This window comes from Festucalex cinctus, chromosome 8, assembly GCF_051991245.1.
Source record: "Festucalex cinctus isolate MCC-2025b chromosome 8, RoL_Fcin_1.0, whole genome shotgun sequence".
Taxonomy (NCBI): Eukaryota; Metazoa; Chordata; class Actinopteri; order Syngnathiformes; family Syngnathidae; genus Festucalex; species Festucalex cinctus.
In genome coordinates this window covers 17,818,189-17,837,804 of record NC_135418.1, presented here as the reverse complement: position 1 = coordinate 17,837,804, position 19,616 = coordinate 17,818,189, and the positions used below count along the sequence as shown (strand labels likewise).

Here is a 19,616-nt window from a genome sequence, read left to right as displayed (position 1 = left end):
AACAAGCACTCCAATGGTAATAACATACATTCATCATCATCATCATCATCATCATCATTCTGAGGTAACAATATTCTTCCTGAGTATTCAATAACATGACGATAAATCTTCCTTTCCAGAGGCAAAAATAAAGACAACGAATATCTGTAAAGTAAATCCAAGCGGGCCCATTTCGAGCGCGTTTACATGCCGCCCAATTGCATTAAGTTCAGCAGTATGTTGCATGATTGTTGCTCATAGTTAAGACAAAATATAAAATGGATTCTTGCCGGCGTTTCACAAATAAGCCTCTGTGAGCATCTGCATGTAAACAACGTGCCCCAAAGTTGCATACTGCCAAAATACACAGGAATGAGATCCTGTAGTAAAACAGCGTAAAGGCCAGCTTTTATATAAGCAGCATGATTTGTATAAACAGGACAACAGTAGCGTGGAACAGGTTGAAAACAAGAGGCAGGAAGCAAATGAGGGAGTTGGGGGCGGGGCACATATAAGAAACATTCATTTCCTCAAGCCTCTTAATCTGCTACTGTATGATTGTGCTGAAGTCGAACGGCAATCTCACTTTTTCAATTATTGCTCTGCTTACTTTTTGGTCAGAAATGATCTTTGTGGGCTGGAAAATTACATTGCAGTCATTGGAACTGTTCAAACTCATGGCTACATAAAATAATGCCATTTAAAAAAAAAAAAAAAAAAAAAAAAAAAGCCACATTTCCACGGTGCTGCCACAGTAGCAGAAAGGAATAAATAGATCCTGAGAGAAGCATACTTTTCGATTTTCTATATCTATGTATCGAATGCTCCGATAATACTCCAACAATACTCCAACCTGACGTGATAAAATGCCCCCGTGTATCTTTGGGAAAACATGTATAATGAAAGATGAGGTAAAATAAATCTTAGTCTTGTGCCCTCTTGTGGTTGCAAGCGATATTCAAATGTTTTTGGGTTAAAAACAACAAGTCCGCCAACAATAACGACAATACGACCGTTTTACCATGCACCAAAATACGACCAAGTGTTATGTATAATGTAGTTTAGCGACCTCTATCGGCCATGTTGAAAAAATACAAAACAGACTCGAACCTGGATTCTCTGTGCGAGAGACTATCGTCAACTTACTGAACTAACAATCCAGCAACAAGCTTTGTGTTCACTTTTACTCTTAACATGTCAATTCACCGTCGGATGAGGCTTTCGTTGAGGTTGTACAGTACACGTTACATCACACATGGGACACTAATTGTCTGCGTCTAACTTTCAAACAACCACTGGGTAAATAGTAACCTTGCCCTTGCAAGATGAATTCTCGCGGTATTTGTGAGTTCACAAACTCCGGAGAATCCATCTTGTACCACTCCCGTTGATTTCCGCCAATCCGAACGACCAGTCACAGAGCGACATTGTGTTTAGGGGCGGGATATGCAACTGACGAAACCAGGAAGCTAACAAACAAACCTAACATGGACGAATGGACGATACAATTAATTCTGTTCTCACAGGATGACTCACCGTTTCCTTGTTGAATGTTGAACAGAAAGAGGCACTTCGTGCATTTCTAGCTGGTAAGATGTTCGTGCTTTTCCCCCCTTCGGCAAGAATGAAGACGAAATTTTCACTCATGGCCGTGATCGGTGAAAACAAATGTGTACAATGCCACATCATCCAATCAGCTTGAATTATTGTACAGAATGTCCCGCCTTTCCCGAGCAAATTACCGCGGAGAGGTACCAGATGGATATTGCGGAGAACTCACTTGAGTGATGCGCAATATCAATCTGCCTATTGCCAGGTTCGATGATCTGTCAGTCAGATAAACACTTGTCTTCGGATCAGACGGACTGGGTTCGAAATAAATAGCATTTTTGAGCTATTTAACATGGCTGCTAGGGGTCGCTAAACTATAACACGTCACACTTGGTGATAATTTTGCACCTTTCAAAACGACCTTTGTGGTCGTATTTATTGGAGGACTGTCTCGTTAAAAATCTTGATTCCAAGCGCAAAGGAATCTTCAGTGGCCCCCGGCGGGGTCCTCGGCCCGTGTGTGCGACGCCGCTATCTTCATGGGCATCCTCTGACGAGGAAAGCTGTGCTCCCCGGACGCATTCTCCACCGCCAGGCCGGATGGCGGGCTGTAATCCCCCGTTGCGCGATAAGGCGGCGACATGAGGGGCTTCCCGGCTTTGTAGGGTTGCGGGTCCGAGCCGGAGCCGCTCACGTCGTAGCCGTTGCCTTTGCTGAGGCCGTTGCCGTATTTCCTGTAGCGCGATCCCTCAACCTCGCCGCCTTCTTGTCCGTCTTCTCCCATCTCGAAGGCTTTGCGTTTCAGCGGCGCCACGGGCTCGCCGCCCCCTCCGAGGCTGTGCGATGGGTAGCTGTAACTGCCACCCACCATAGTGGGCCTGGGGGCTAGAGGAGTAGGGGCACTAATCCCTGGGGGTAAGTAGGAGGCACTGGGGTGGCTGTAAGTGGAAGAGAGGCTGTTTTGGGGATAGCACCCCGGCGGGTAGTTGTAGACCGGACTGCTGGCGCTGTAGCTGGGCACAAGAGTGGGCGTGGCCTGCAAAGAGTGAAGAGGGGTAGGAGGAAGTGCTGAGCCTGGCTGAGGGCAGTATCCCGACGACAGGTAGGTGCTGTTGTAGGCAGAAGGGTAGTCCTGGGACGATGGGGCGCCACAGGGGCCAGCGGCTCCGTAGCCCGGGTCCGAGGCTAAGTTACTGCTCACGACGGTCACGCTTCCCGTGGTCGGGATGCCCGCGGAGCCAGAGCCCACCTTGGCGGCAGTTAGCGCTTCAATTCCAGGGTAGCACTCGACGCCCTGGCTAAGTGCCCAGGGTTCCGATTCGGTTTTCAGAAAAGCTCCGGGCTCCGGGTAGGCCCCCGACGGGGGACGCTCGTAGGGCAGCTCCAGTCCCGAGTACTTCTCGGCGTAGCGCTTGAGAAGCGAAGAAGCGGTAAGGGCTGATATGTCGTCGCTGGCCCACGGGTAACCCGTGTGAGCGTAATTGCGGCGAGCGGCTGGGGCGTAGGGCTCGTGTTTGTGGACAGACGGAGGTGAAGTAGTGGAGGTGACATCGAGGTGCTGCTCAGGCCACTGAGATATAGGGGCGGTGTGCTCCGGAGACCAGTGCATCTTCAATAGACCTGCAGAGAATGATAAGACGTTACTTCTACAAATGCACGGACATGTTCTGCTCTCATGATAGTTACTGTGGATTTGAACTAAAGAGAGGAGACATTATTGTTTTCAAATTTTGAGTCAGGTCATACGTCACAAATGTTGTCCATTCACTTGTTTGGGCTTTTCACTGGGCAACATTTGGTCTGATGATGAAAAAGCCTGCATGAGCATGTGACTTGTCTGGGTACACATCACACCAGAGTACCAATGTTCAAGTGTGAAAACACACCCATACAGAAGTTGTAGTTGCCGGGGGAGTCACATGATTTGACTCGAGTTTGACACAAATAGCCTTTAATTTTAAGAGTTGCGACTTGCTTGCCTAAAACTTATGAAAGCGACTTGAGATTCATGGGACTCGACTTGACTTGAGTTGGCAAATCATTCTTATACATTTCAAAATCTGATTTATACAATATACCTATGGTTTTTGAAAGAAAAGTAATTGTTTTGTGTTTCGTGCGCACCAAACAGTCCCAGCCACCAGTATGCTATGAGATGAATTTCTTTGGCTCCCTCATCATGGAAGAAGCTACAAAGATTGTTACATTTGGATCGATGAATTGTTTTGATCAAATTGATTAAAAGACTATGACAACATGCAAAGTTAGCAAATAGCAACTCAAAGATAAAAGACACAAAAAAATATGATGTCTGACTTTATCTGCCATTCTTAAACGCATAGATGCAGGTGAACTAGCAAAATTAGCTTCACAGTTTCCAAACCGGAAACCAGACTCTTAAAAAATCTGTGATTGTGAATGTGTTAGCAAAAATATGCAGCCCGTTGTCAGTCATTTTGAAACCCACAGACGCACGTGAGCTAGCTAAGTTAGCTTCACAGTTAGCTAACAGACAGTGGCCCCAAACTAGTACCATAGCCTACTATTTAAAAAAAAAACTGATTGTGAATGTGTTAACATAAATACTTTATACACAGACACCACCTCGAGTGGGTTTATCTACTGCACTATGTCAGCGCATCTGCCATATTTGAGGTCGGTGGCTCGAGCCTCTGCATGTAAACTAAAGAGAGGTAATAGACAGAACTTCTTAAAGTGTCACCCTGTAAATTGCACAAAATTAATGCCTCTCATTCACACACACACCAATATATTTGGGAAACAGTTTGGCACCAAAAACAACACATACATACACAGTGTACGTTATTTAATATTTATCATCACAACAGTGTCACTTATACTGTACAATGGTAGCTGTAAACACTTAACACAAATGTTGAAAAAACAATAACATGCATTCACTCTGGAAAAAAAAAAAAAAAAAAAGTCATAAAATAATTAAAATAGAAGATGTACCGGTATATACAATTTCAGGTATCGATCTCTTTGGGCCACCATCAAATGTATTCCAGCAGGATTCAATTGTCCAGATTAAAAAGGGAATATTTTGTTCTCAAGGAGATTAGGAAGCAAAGTGTCATCCTGGTTATCTGAGCATCATGTCAGCGTTTAGCCTATGCTCCTCCACACCATCCCATTGAGGCAGGGGGGGACAACTGTCCTAATCTTTATGAGAAGCTGCCAACATAGCCCCCAGCCTGGTCTCCACGGCGATAAGCCTCCATTGGCCGCAGCGCTGTCCTCTGCCTTTGCCTCTCTCACATTGGGGCCATTGTTGTCCCTCAGCGAGTCTCCGAGTCAACAAAGCCACCCCCACCGAGCGTATGATCTAATTCGGCCCAAACCTTCAGGGGTTGTGCTGGACAGGGGGCCGAGCGTGGGCGGCGTCATTTGTAGCGGGGAACCACAGTACTTTGTCATTCTGCATGCTGACAGTAGCGCTTGATTCAGCAGTCCAAAAAGTGTGTTCATGTGTGATTGTACGCACTTTCACAAGCAGAGCGACCCTTGCCTGGCTTCTACATGACTAGCATTAGGCTGACATTCCATGCATTGTGGAGGATTTTAATCTTGGCTTGGGTCAGAGGGGCTTCTGACACAAAGTTTCTTACACAGAAAAGTCTTTTCTGTTTCATGAAAACTTGAGAAACTATTTCAAAATGGTAATTACATCAACACTTGCGATGATGGCGTATAAGTTGAGAATGTTTGGGGGAAAAAAGGTGTTATGAACATCCCTAAACAATTGAGTAATACCTAATTTAGTAATTTTTCCCCATTTTTCCACCTCTACCATGGAAGTTATGTTTAATCTTCCGATTGATTGTTATTAGTTATGATTAAACACACACGTGCACGCACTTGCTCATTCTACTTTGACACTGTTTACATGCAGATTAGTGCCGGTCATGTCACATGGCCACCAGGACCACCAGATGGGCCTCTAAACGGTCCACATGTTGATCCCTAAATTAAATGATCCTTCAGCCCAATAATCCTGCTCATCCAATCCAAGGACAGCAGCGCTCTCGGCCAGCACAAGCCCCGCCCTGGATCGGAGAAATCCTTGCACTCTAGGGAATTCCTGATCATGGCGCTGACCCATGCACAGGCACAATAATCTCAAAAAGACGTACAAACAAATAGCAGTATAAGGGAAAAAAAACAAAAACGTTTTGCCCTTTTTTTTCCTGTTAAAAAGTCATTCATAAATGGAGGAGCATCTTCAGCGTTTTCTTACATTTGCATTACCATGAATTGATTGGGTCAACATGAGCACTTGACTTTCCTGTGAAAGTCTACAGCAGGGGTCAGCAACCTTTCCTATCAAAAGAGCCATTTTGGGCCAAATAAATAACAAAAAATCTGTATGGATCCACAAAACTTCTAAAGATTGTTTTAAAGGAAAGAGGGTGTTAGTGTTAGCCCATTTGAGGGCCCAAGTCAATTTTTTTTTCTACCTTGCATCTCCTAGTTTTTGGATTTGTTTTTTGTTGGGTTTTTTTGTGTGTAGTTTTTCCTACATTTTTAGACTTTTCTGCCATTCTGTCAAATTTCTTTTTTGCTAGCAATTTTCTGATATTTTGGGCAATTTTGTGGACGTTTTTGGTAACTTTCAGGATTTCTTCTTTTGTCTTTGGACATTTTATAGTTACTTTTTGAATATTTTATTTTCTGACTTTATTCTGACTATTTTGCAATTCCTAAAATATTAATGTTTGGCCTCTCTTTTGTTTTTGGACATTTTAGGTTACATTTTGAACATTTTCTTTTTCTGCCTTTTTTATTCAAATCTCTGACATTTTTTAGTAATTTCACAGACAATTTATGGTAATTTTCTGCTTTTCCTCTTCCTTTTTGGACATTTTGTTGGTCACTTTTTGGACATGTTTACGTTTAGTAATTTTTAAAAACGTTGTCAGCTTTTTCTGACAACTAAAAATGTGGACTGACATCTTGGAATATTTAATTATTCTTTGTAAGCATTAATTCATTTGAAGAATATTTTATCTTAAATAAAATACAAAGAAATATGTAAAAAATCTATATTAATTTCTACTAATTTTTTAAGAGATCCCCTAGACCCCTAGTCTACAGCAAAGCCTTTTGGTGCCTTTACATCCCATGTTCAATTATATTACACATGGCATCTTTATTCAGTGTACATAATTTAGTAGAAGAAGAAACTAAAGTGTGTCTGAGAGCGATATGGGATCTTTTAGCTAGCATCCCCGTTAACATTCAATTTCCCAGTTTGCACCTATATGCACCAACATTTTGCGTACCACTAGAACCATAAATTTAAACAGCTCACACTGATTGTAGGCAAATAGCTTAAATCTGCTCTCATCCCATCTTCAGCAGATGACCCATAAGCCATAATCGATGAAAAGACATATTCGACCAATGTAATCTAGTGTGACATGGAATCCTCATCCAAATTCAGCAGAATGGAATGTAAAAACTGGGAGTGGATCACAGAGCGCAGACGCTGGGAGTTGGAGTTGGAGTATGCGCAGATTGGAAAAGCAGACTAATGAAAGATTAGCGCACATACGGCTTTATCTCAGTAGTGTCACAATCTGACACTCGGCCAGACAAACTGAAGACATCACCAGCACCACTGGAGGGCTTGGAGCCTCCATGAAGTAATTGTGAGATATGTCTACAAGCTCAGTATAAATATTAATCATGCTACATGCTTGAAAGACAACATACGCTGATTGTTAATTGAAAATTCATTAGAACATTTTTGCAAGGATGCGAATTTAATCAAGAGGATTCTAATCTACTAAACGTTTACAACTTTTTATGTGTCTTGTAAAATGTAAACTAATACTTCACACACAAACCTTTTACAGTCAATTCAAGCTCAAACTGTGACGGGGGGGGGGGGGGGGATCATTTTGTGCTACATTTAGCATACAGTGAAAACCATTCATAATATCACCATGACAACAGTTACCTTAACAACGAACTGGTGATACACGTCTTGCATTGAATCTCATTAGATTCCGCACGTATACATGGCGGCCATTTTGCCACTTTCTGTCAACTGAAGATGACATCACAGTTGCTCAAGGCTCTGCCACGACCAATCACAGTTCACCTCTTTCCTGGAGCTGAGCTGTGATTGGTTGTTACCTGAGACCTGAGCAACTGATGTCATTTTTACTCGACAGCGAGTGGCAAAATTGCCGCCTTCTGATTGATTAAAATAAATAAATAAATAAATAAATAAAATGCAGGATTTTACTGATTAACTCATATTCCACTAAGACAATATTAACAAGAATAACATATTATTTAGACTAGTGGGGCTGCATAGAACATATTGTCAAGATTTTTTTTTTTTATTTACTTCTCCTTTAATACTGTAATTTCTGCTTCCACTCAACCTCACTGTTTTCCAATTAAAGTGAAATGTATTTCAATTGCAGTGACCCATTAAAAGTGCCGATGTGTGCCGGAGGGAGGGTATTAGGTGTGCGGCGGGGGGTTAGCCCAGGAATTAGGAGGGATGAGTGAGGGAGCCCCGGCTCTAATCTAGCAACTGGTGTTGGATTGGAACTTGTGGAGAGCCCTCCATTCTTGGCCACGCTTGGCTTAGCAGCAGTCAAAGATGAGAACTAAGCCGGCTTGGTACTGTGACAGCTTTCCTTAATCAGTGTGATCATCATACAGTCGTATACTGCCAGTTTGATGCACATCACGCGTCTATGGGCGCATGGATGGCACATTCACGGGACTTGAACTAAATGGTGGTCATTTCAAGTTATTGGATATTTAGTAAGCATAATGTAATATGATTGTTTGTTTGGGTTCAATTTTATAATGGAAGCGTGCTCTATATAGGCATAATTTAGATTGCGTTTAACAGGAGGTCTCAATAAACACTTGACAATCCAGGCTGTTAGAAGATGTCCGCCATGCTAAAGAGCATGCCTCTCGTGCACTATACTTAAAGGGAATGAGAGGAGCCGCTTCGATTGGCAGTGGAGCAAGTTGGGTATATTTACGCCCACAATGGTGAAATAAAAAAATATACCAACATTTGGTCTAACCTGCCCCTGTGCATATTTAGACGGCGCCTTGCCTTTTATGTTACTGTTTCATGTTGAATAGCTTGCATTTGACACCTCACACAATGAATTGAAAACTGGCTGAGAAAAGTCTGGAAAAAAATTTGTATCGCTCTCTTATAACCTACACCAAGATGACACATTTACCATTTTTTCAGACTACAAATTGCTTTAATATAAGTCATGGTAAAGAAAGTGGCGGTAATGCACCAAAAGTACTTGCCAACTGCCAAAAGAAGAATAAATGGAAGAAGTAGAATGTGAAGAAAATTAAAAAGAAGCGGAAGAAGAAGTAGCAGTAGTAGGAGTCATGGCAGCTATTGTGTGATGTATCACTAGTTTAGCATGCGACATCCACCACAAGGATGAACTATTTACACCACCAAAAGCCACAATTACTGACCAGGATTCTACCTTACGTGAAGTTGCATAAAGTCTTACTATTTAGTGGATGATGTCACCCAAGACTTCAGGCAGTAATACTTGTACGATAGTTGAGAATGTTGAAATATAAATTAAAACACTCCATGTACAGTTTAGTTAGTAAAGATTTTATATTCATGGCATTCCATTACATCATTTCCAATATAATCACCCAAATAATACTACATCTTACAGGTTTACGCAATATCAAACAAGAAGCCCCCAAGAGCTGAATTCCCAAATGTGATTTGAGTTACACTTTAGTAGTACAACTGCAAGTACAAATAGTACCTAACAGTCCTATGGCTTAAAATATTACAGAAGATAACCGAACATGTTGAGGCAGGAGAAGCAGAACGACGTGACATGATCTGGGAGAGTCGCACTTACACTATCACGTTTTGTTGGAAGGCTGACATCAGCAGGAATGATAGCACTCGTCAATACAAGATCTACCAGCAATGTATTAAACTAAATTAAATCCTCTAACTAGTTTGATTGATTCGTTTAATAGATTGGCCAAGAGTGACACAGGCACATTTTTATCCAGCATACTCTGGTCATTTCATTCATCAAAATAACAAATAGAACACAAGTTATGCAAGTCGTGGATGTTTCTAGGAGGAAACTGGACTCATAGTCCACTGCATGGTCAGTTTGAGTAATTAGGGGCTAATTAGATGAAAGTAGATGTGGGGGAAGGGTCTGAGAGGGAATGGGATTTGGGGGTTGTGAAGCATCAGAAGTGGCTGTGAAAGGGGGGCAAAAAAACACACACATACACACACCCGCCAGGAGTTGTTGTTTCTTGTACTCCACTCCTAATAAACAAAAGTCTTTCATTTCCAACCGGACGGACATTTGCATGTGAAGCGCGCCTTTTGGTGCGGTGTCCTGTTCGGCTGGTAAACCGACAGAGAGAGAGAGAGAGACTCCTGGTCATTTTTCAGATGAGTCAAGCTGCTGGAATGCCAGGAATCTAACCTGCGATCTATTTACACAGCACATATCCTCTCTCTGTCCATGCGCCGCACACATGAACTGTCCACTTCCATAGAGGGGGACTGTACTTGTACATAGCGCTGATAAATGACCTCCACCCCCTCAACCGGCCCAGTTTGCACATTACTGGGTCATTTAGGCCAGTTAAGGACTTCACACGATTGTGTCGAGCCATATAGAAGACATCAATGGGAGGAGAGGGATATTAATGAAGAGAGTAATGCAGCGTTATCTCCTTTTGCTTGCATTGTTATGTAAGTAGTGAGTCCAACATGAGGAGCTGCTTTATATTATGTCATAATGGAATTTTTGACACTAATGTCACAACAATCAATATTACTTTCTATTGCTTCCATTTTCTACTTGGGCTTTTTCTTCCAAGCAGCCTTCTCTTCTCTTTGCACAATTGTAAAAGACGACTGTGTCCGAGCCTGTGTGGTCAGTTTTCCCTTCCCCCATCCCTTCAGTTCTCCCTCACACAAACACACACGCACACACTCACATGTGGCAGAGGCCGGCCTGGCCCCCTTTTGCTTATTGTGTCCACTCATATATCAGGCTGCAGCTGACCAGTCTCTCCTCACGTCTTCTCCATCTGTCCTTTGCTGCGCTCGTTTTGCTCCTTTCAACTAGCACATCTTTGCCATTATACCTAATGAGGACTTAAGATGTGCTACTATTTGCTAAACAAGCTGCTTTAATTGTAATAGAAGCCTAATGTGTGTGTTTGTAGGCGGAGGGCATGTTAATGTGTGCTTCATTGCGGGACTAATGAGAGGCTGTTGGCACCATCTTACTAACAATCACACAAAACGCTTCAGCACTGGTAAATGGCCACTAAAAAGGGCTACAGTAACATAACATCACTCTCTTGATGTCACATTGTGATAAAAACAACCTGGAATTAGACGTACGTCGTATTTGGGCTCGTAAAAAAAATGGAAGAAATCTAACAAGAAGATGTGAGTTTTTTTTTTTGAAGGGAGGAATGTGACAGATGCACGCTAGCACGATTTGTGTCTAGCAGCCTAAAAAAAAAAAAGAAAAAAAAAGAAAAGAAAAAAAAAAAGACTTCCCTCGAGTACCCTTCGACCATTTTACATTTTTTCACCTCTCTTGGCATTACACTATGAAAATGTGAAAATAAATTCCTGTTGCATTATTCCAATCAGGTTAGCAGCGTAATCCTGTTAAAGCTAGCCCTAATCAATACTCCAGTCAATCAATATAAGCATATTCATCAGCCTGGATAGCAACCTATGCTGATTAACACTGCATGGTGTTGTTTGAAGGTGATGTTTTTTTTTTTTCGTTTTAATTGGGCCTTTCCAGTAAAGAACCTACTCCCCTGTATTAATTAGGAATCATTATATACAAACCAGCAAATGTTTTGCTGTTGTGAAAATATTAGGACAGACATCTTATTGTCTGAGCGAGCGTCTAAACAAACTGCACTACATTCACACGGAGGGGCTGAGAAAAAAAAAAAAAAGAGGAGAAGCTGCACACGTTCTGTGAAATTCCTCAATGAGTCTCAGCTGTAAAAGCCATTAGCATGTCTGTCCATGCTACACCACTCACCCAGATGACCCCCTAAAAGTGATAAAAATCAGATGATATGCAAAATGTTTGCAAACTTACTGTAAGGGATGACAGGACTGAGCATTCTGCAGCCCTGGCCCCAAGTAAAGGAGGACAGGACCGGGTCCACTTGGTGCTAGTGGGAGCTCCGCTGCATGTTGCAGGACCCCCCCGGGCTGCGGTCGGTTGGGTGGATGCGAGCTGGGCTAGTGAACGTACCCCCGCACCTTTCCATGGTTCATCTCACACCTGGAGGCAGCTTGGACGCACGGCCACCTGAGGAACGCGCACAAACCAATGTCAGAGGTGAGAGAGACTGGCTCGGTATGCTTAAAATATTTTTTTTTAAAGTGACTAAAATGCTGTCAATTCTGTCCCGCTGAATGCTAACAGATGGACGGCTTGTAACGCGTGACCACAAAACCACACGGTCAGCCGGCAGGTACGTTTCTAATCCTTTAAAAGACCAGATGCACACAACACATTCACATGTCCAACCCTTTTTCCAAACAAATGAAAAAGTGACATTTGGAATAATGTACTGAACATGACATGCTTTCCATCACCTGCTTTGACCTACATAGGGTAAACTAGTTGGAGGCATAAGCAACAGCACGTATAGTGGAATTGTTCCACACATGGGAGAGATCAGATCACATGAGGAGGAGCACATATAGCAGAACATTTCCAAGCTGACACTCCAAGTTAGCAAATGATTACTGACCTGATCATGTCTGCATCTGCTTGGCAAATATTTGAAAAGTAATTCCACAAAACAAGCTGGGGAGACCGAGAGAGTGTGTGAAGTGTGTATGTCCGCACTGCCTTCTGGGACCATATCTTTCTCTCCTCCACTCCCTCGATCGCCCTTCAGCCTCCCTCCCTCCCTCTCTCTCTCTGGCCTAGTGACAACAGAGCAACACATACATCCCCTCCCCCAACTGCACAACCCCTCCCCCTCTTTTGTTAAAACTATTTCAGCAGGAAAAGAGAGAGAGAGAAAGAGAGAGAGAGAGGAGACCAAAAAAAAAAAAAAAAGACCAATCATGCTATGTCAGAGAAGAGCCAGTTCCCCCTGCAGTGCATAAATATGTGCATGCATTTTTGGAACACTTTGATGGATGAGCATGACGAAGGACACACACGAGTAAAAAATAGTGAATTTTCTCCTCGGCTGACCACATGAGAAGTTCAGCTATTGTCAATGACTCCTATTGATCATTTGCATCGATCGTAGTATTGTTGGGTGGGCGGGGTCGCAACAACCATGTCAATATTACCTAATTCCTGATGTAACCCCATCCCCCCCCTACAACACATGCACGGGCAAGAGCAAATGACCCCAGCTTTGGCCTCAAACGTTTGACTAGAATGTGGGTTAATATCCTCACCTGTAACTCAACATCCATTCCTCTTCACGTATGTAAATTGATTTATTTCCATTCGTTCATGTCTTCCCCACACTCTCTCGTGTCCTCGATTTTGCTTAGAGCCTCAAACATGGAAACACAGCTGTGGTTCTGCATTAAGAGTTATGGCGTAGGCGGGACAAGCCGGTCAACTCCTCATGTTACTCCGCTGTAAACAGTCACGGCTCAGCAGTACACAACACCAGGCGCTCGGCCAAGATACACGCACACACAAAGGCGCAATGACTCTTCCATCCAATCGGAAATAACCATTATGGAGTTTTCATTGTGGGAATGCTTCAGCATTCCCACATACGTTATTGTGATTTTTATTCTCCACACTTTTGCTGTTAACAACTCACACATAATACTTCCAATTTACAGTGTTCAAATTTCAACTAGCTTCAAAAATTCACACCTCCCGAGGTATATATATCATCTGATTCCACATTGCTTACAGTATTTGCACAATTTAACATTTAATATCAACTTTTCCCCATTCTTTTTCAATGGGACAGACATTTAACTTTTTCTAAGTATCACTTTCCACGCCCACTTCCGTACATATAACTTACCGTCGTTACCAGGTGTCTGATACTGCTTGGTGGCACAGTTGGTATAGTGCATTGTAGAGGTCATAATTTCATAATTAATCTCTCAATTTATTTCATGAGCATTCCACATGCATTAAAATCTTAGCATTCAGCTTTCAGCATTCCCACGCAATTTCTCCAGAAATTGCACTAGTTTCAATAGTATTTGTCATTACAACAAGGGTGCATTTATACTTTTGTTTGATGCTAAATTTAATCTTGCACCATTAAAAATATTCCTGCTGAAAGAGGGATTTATCCAATCATTCATTTTCTATGCCGCTTATCCTCATTAGGGTTATGGGTACTCTTGGGTCAATGCCAAGTGACCTTTGGGTGAGACGTGTGGTACAATCTGGTTGCCAGCCAATTGCAGGGCACATTTAAACAAACACCTATTGACAATTCAGTCTTCAAGGAACCTAACAATGTTCTTGGGATATGTGTGTTTGAAGCTTAAACACAAATAAAATAAAAAAATGCACCACCACTAATCTAAACATGACATTCTGATTAATTTTGCATTAGTATAAATTACAAAGACAAATCTAACCATTTTAATCTATCCATTTTGCGACTTGCTGTCGGCTGAAAATGACATCACAGTGTCAAAGGGCTCAGCTTGTGAATGTCACATGACCAAACCCAGAAAACAAGTGAGCCGTGACAGTCGTTACCTGAGCCCTTTGGCACTCTGGTGTCATTTTTAGTTGGCAGTGAGTGGCTGTACAAGGCAAAATGCTTAAAAGGCAAAAAGCAGCCACTAGTAAGGCAGCAAGTTACAAAATGGTCGACCCCTGAAACGGATAAAAACGGGTGTATTCATACTCCATAAAGGCAAAATTGGACTAGAGCAGGCTAAAACACACGTCAATGAGGTGGACATGTTAGCAGGGGCGACTGACCTATCAAGTTAATGATAATGTAATTTATTTATAATAATTTTGTATTGTCCTTGGCACATTTAGGTAACAAATAATGTACAAAACAATTTTGTAACTGTATTGACTTCAATGTAATTGCTCTTCACATTATACACTGTACATTTGTCTATATACGTGTGTCTACATCGCAGAGTAGCTTGTAAAATATTTACACTTTCACCCCCTATTTGTACAGTAACATCAACCAGGAAGTATGGTGGACTTCAAGGACTGGTAAACGCCTCATCTCCACTGTACACTAGCATGATCATGATCAATGTGTAATATTAATTACCTTAGGAGTGTTTGCCTCAGGTTTCATAAATAATATTCCAGATTAACTAACATCAGTCTATTATAATTAAGTCTGTGATGGGCATTATTTCTTCATTATTTTCACACATCTATCGGAGTAATTAGGTTGACTTCGTTAATTTTTTTTTACATGACTCTTTAATCAATGCACTAATTACAAGGTGAAGTCTGCAGTTTAATGTATTATGTCATACTTGAGTCCAAATGCACTTTGACTTGAATAGACACCATTTAAAGGTTTGGAAGTGTTCCTCAGATGAGTAATACCTCATGCAGCGCTCAGCTTGCTCACATTTACGTGCTTTTGCTGACAGACACTGGCTGGGGGGGGGGACACTGTTATTTTCCAGGGAAGGAAACAATGCATCTAAACAATCCTACAATGTGCAACAGAGGCTGTTCTTTTCATCATTGATAAGGCAGCATTGAGCTGAAGCTTCCAGATGTGCTCTCTTGTTACAGAAGAAGCACCTCTGCATGTGGCCCAAAGCGGGTCAGTAGAACAAAGTGAGAGGGAGGGAAGATAGACCTATCAGCAGGTCGGAGTTTACAACATTTTGTTTGGTGTGGATCTTGTGCCGCAAATGCACTTCGGAACACATGTATTGACACACGCGTGAGGCCGTGATGGAAACTGCACGTGGTAACTCTACCCTTGGTCCTTTCGGCCCTGTGGGTGGGATAGGTCACATGATAGTACCCTGGAGAAGCTCAGCTGTTTGCCACTCTAATTCTGTCTCAAGCAGCTGAGCACTGGCCCACTGCTCCACTGAACTGTCCCAGTAATTATAATAAGGTGAGGAGGGGGTTAAACACGACACACAAATCTTTTTGAAACTGGACTGCCTGAATACAAACGTCATGCCCGCCAGCTCTGTGTTTGTACATGAACTGATGTAAAGGGTGAAATGCGCAACAACAAAAGAAAAGAAAGGCGCAAACAGGAACAGGATATCTGATAAACGAAGAGGAAATGTAACGGAAATGCGCCACCATGTCACTGCACTCAAATGATAAGGCTTTTGAAATCATATTAGTATTGTGAGCAGCTTATGATCCTTAATAACATGATTAAATACATACAGTGCAGATATTCATATTAGAGGTGGGGCAGTGCAGGAGTGTCAGGCGATTACAAATCTTAATCATACTGTAATTAATTACATGACTTCAAAAGTTAACTCACGATTAATCTCAAATTTTATATCTGTTCTAAATGTACAATAAAATGTACAATAAAATATTTTTCCCCAAGTTTCATACTCTTGTTCACATAAGTGCAAAACATGTTAAACTAATAGAATATGGCTGTATTTTTCAATCACTGCTACGATAATTTACTAATAATTCATAAAATTGAGTTAAAATTAAAAGGATGTATTGTAGTGTCAAAAAACGAGTGTAATATTGATTTGTGTTTAGGTCATTTTTCTGCCACTAGATGGCATAATTGCATTTGTAAGAAGTTGGCAACAGCTCAGTGCATTTTTCTTTTCATATTAAGAGCTATCTAATGTTTAATATGAAGTATGTGAAATTCTGCACATTTTTTAAATCGTAAAATACAACTTGACTCCAGTCTCCACAAATATATGTATTATTACAAACATTATGACTGCCAAATTTTGACATGGACGCGTCTGCTGAGTTGCAACTGGAATTCCCCCAGTATAGGCTTTCCAAGTAAGGGGTGGTTGTTAATTTTGTGTTTAAAAAAAAAAATAAAAAAATAGTAGCGTTAAAGGAACTTTATATTCATTCAAAATTAACACACTAATTTTGACACCCAGATATATACATATATATATATTGTAAAATGAGAGGAGCTGCATATCCAAACTGACTTTCTTGCATGTTCCCTATCAAGAGCAGAATGTCAATTAGCTGAACTCACTTGCCAAGTCCTCTGCGTCTCCTCGAGATTTAATGGCACCGCTCTGTCTCAATGATTTCCAATTATAGACGACAGCGGTCTCACACAGGCGGGCTGATGTGGAAAGAGTTGTGCTGAGGAGGGAAAACGAAGGAAAGAACTGTAAGTTTTGAAACATAGTGTTTCATCTACAAAACGGCCTTCTTTGCAAGAGTGCTCTTTAGCACATAACCAGCATTGCCATGCTCAATGTTAAGAGTGGCTTATTGTTCTCAGATATAGAGGACACAATATCCCAGCCTGGTAATAGAGGTTAGATTAATTGCTGACAAATCTGTATTCAGCAGTTCCTTTTTTCTATACGTGACAGATTTATGACATAGATTGATGGAGGGGAGGGCCAGCCCAGAGCTGCTGCCTCTGTTCACTGAGAAAAGCGCACCACAGCTCACTGGGTCCAACAAGAGGCAAATAAGATTAATTTGGCTTACCCACATGCGGCAGTGTTCGTCTTTGAACGTGGAACAATGTTGTTCTTGATGATGGGTGACGTCACAAATAGTGGCACCGTCATTAAGAACATTTTGTAGTTACTACTGGTAACACAAGCAGCCTGGAATAATATAAAATGTATTTGTCATATTTAGAAGTAGGTCTACTCAATACTGACTGAAAAAGAAGTGGTTATACACCGTATACCCACGTACACAGACAGACAGATAGATACCAAGCTAGCTACCAAACTAGCTAGCTAGTTAGCTACATGATAGATAGATAGATAGATAGATAGATAGATAGATAGATAGATAGATAGATAGATAGATAGATAGATAGATAGATAGCAAACTAGCTAGCTAGTTATATACAGATAGATAGATAGATAGATAGATAGATAGATAGATAGATAGATAGATAGATAGATAGATAGATAGATAGATAGATAGATAGATAGCAAACTAGCTAGCTAGTTATATACATATAGATAGATAGATAGATAGATAGATAGATAGATAGATAGATAGATAGATAGATAGATAGCAAACTAGCTAGCTAGTTATATACATATAGATAGATAGATAGATAGATAGATAGATAGATAGATAGATAGATAGATAGATAGATAGATAGATAGATAGATAGATAGATAGATAGATAGCAAACTAGCTAGCTAGTTATATACATATAGATAGATAGATAGATAGATAGATAGCTAGATAGATAGATAGATAGATAGATAGATAGATAACAAACTAGCTAGCTAGTTATATACATATAGATAGATAGATAGATAGATAGATAGATAGATAGATAGATAGATAGATAGATAGATAGATAGATAGATGCATAGGGCAACATGAGTGTCAGTCACGTCACTTTGCTGGTCTCTGTTTAAACTCAAGAGGTGAAAAGCCATCTAAAATGCCCCGCACACCCCACTCCTCCACTATGATGTCACAGCCAACCTCGTAGCTAATTGGCCGAGGCCACAGCCCGCCAGCTGTTTGTAATCATCAGTACTGGGAGTGGGGATCACATGACACCCTCGGGCTCAGCGTGCACATTTAGATATACATAAAGGGTGCTGTGCATCTTTAACCCGGTAGGCTTGCCTTCCCACAGGCTGTTCCTCTGCAGCGGGGATCACCTCCAGATGTGCACGCTGCTCTCACCTCAAGGATCAAATGTGGGGGAGGGGGGTGTCACAAGGAGGGAAGCATATGGAAGGAGATCTTGTAGGTTAGGTAAGCAAGAAATACACAAATGGGAATGGTGTGACCTCCTAGAGTCTGGGGACAAATGTTCTTGAAACGGGTTGTGGCTGCCCCCTTGTGGTACCCCCCCAAAAAACAACCCTTTTTCAACTCTGCAACATTGAAACAGCTGTAACTCCAATTTTTGAGGTATTGCTATTTATTATATATCATTTTCAAAGCAATTAAGTGTTGAATTAGAATAAATGAATATCTCAATTTTCATTTTTAGAGACATAAGCCTGATTTTGTAAAAAACATAACTGGTTCCCCTTAGTTGTTCCTGTCATAAATTAGGATAGCACATTGTTTAATTGTGTAATAGTTTATTTTTCTCTTTATATAATCCAAAAATCAACATTACATATACGTACATATAAAACATGTACAGTTAAGTCAGAGACATTCTTCGAGTGTTTTAAAGTCGAGAGAGCACTCGCTCTATATGGCTCCATTTCAATTGCAGTACAGTCGCTCATCACCTGAAAACTTCACTTTAGCGTCGCTTGACCTTGAGGCTTGGTCGCATGTTAATCAGAGGGCCACAGTGCATCACTATACATGATCATGAGCAGGTCTTTTTCTCTACCGTATACTGTACTCTATGCAGAAAAAGAACAGTCCAGTTAATTGTGACAATGTTTAGTCTACACTGTTAAAACAATCAATAATGATGCTACAGAAAGTGGTGGTTGTTCTACTGTATACATCGAGTACATCTGACGACATTCTGCTGCATATCAGCCATACATTCACAAATCAGAACACAACACGTGCGTAAATAAAACATGTGCACATCACTCAACAGTTTGGTTTGGTGTATGACAACTTTAAAAATATTTATATCCATATATTTTCTCATTCAACTCACTTGTGGCTTTGAATATGTACTGTACACTAGTGTGAATATTATACCATGCCATCAATTAGCTTAGTTATTGGTCCTCATACAGTACACGCACACAGAGAATATTAACATTCAAATGTTTTACACATACTTAAAAGTACAGGACGTGAATAGACAAAACTATCATACAGGCCAAGAAGAAAGTGTTACAACGTGACAGTGAAAGATTACCGTGCCTGTGCATTAATCATACAGCGCAAGAGACT

The 19,616-nt window shown here is 41.2% G+C and overlaps 1 protein-coding gene across 2 annotated transcripts; it reads right to left on the bottom strand.

The window, feature by feature from the left end:
* Positions 1–1,195: 1,195 nt before the first annotated feature.
* Positions 1,196–17,902, bottom strand: LOC144024494 (fidgetin-like protein 2). Of its 2 annotated transcripts, none has more exons than XM_077530813.1 (3): positions 16,774–17,902; positions 11,700–11,915; positions 1,196–3,150 (listed from the first exon to the last, which is right to left on the bottom strand). In XM_077530813.1, exons 2-3 carry the CDS (start codon positions 11,722–11,724, stop codon positions 2,018–2,020), a joined length of 1,158 nt encoding a protein of 385 aa, XP_077386939.1. In that variant the 5' UTR covers positions 11,725–11,915; positions 16,774–17,902; the 3' UTR covers positions 1,196–2,017. The 2 variants fall into 2 exon arrangements, with proteins under 2 accessions (XP_077386939.1, XP_077386940.1); XM_077530814.1 differs by lacking the exon at positions 16,774–17,902 and adding an exon at positions 12,364–12,508.
* Between the last annotated feature and the right edge of the window lie 1,714 nt (positions 17,903–19,616).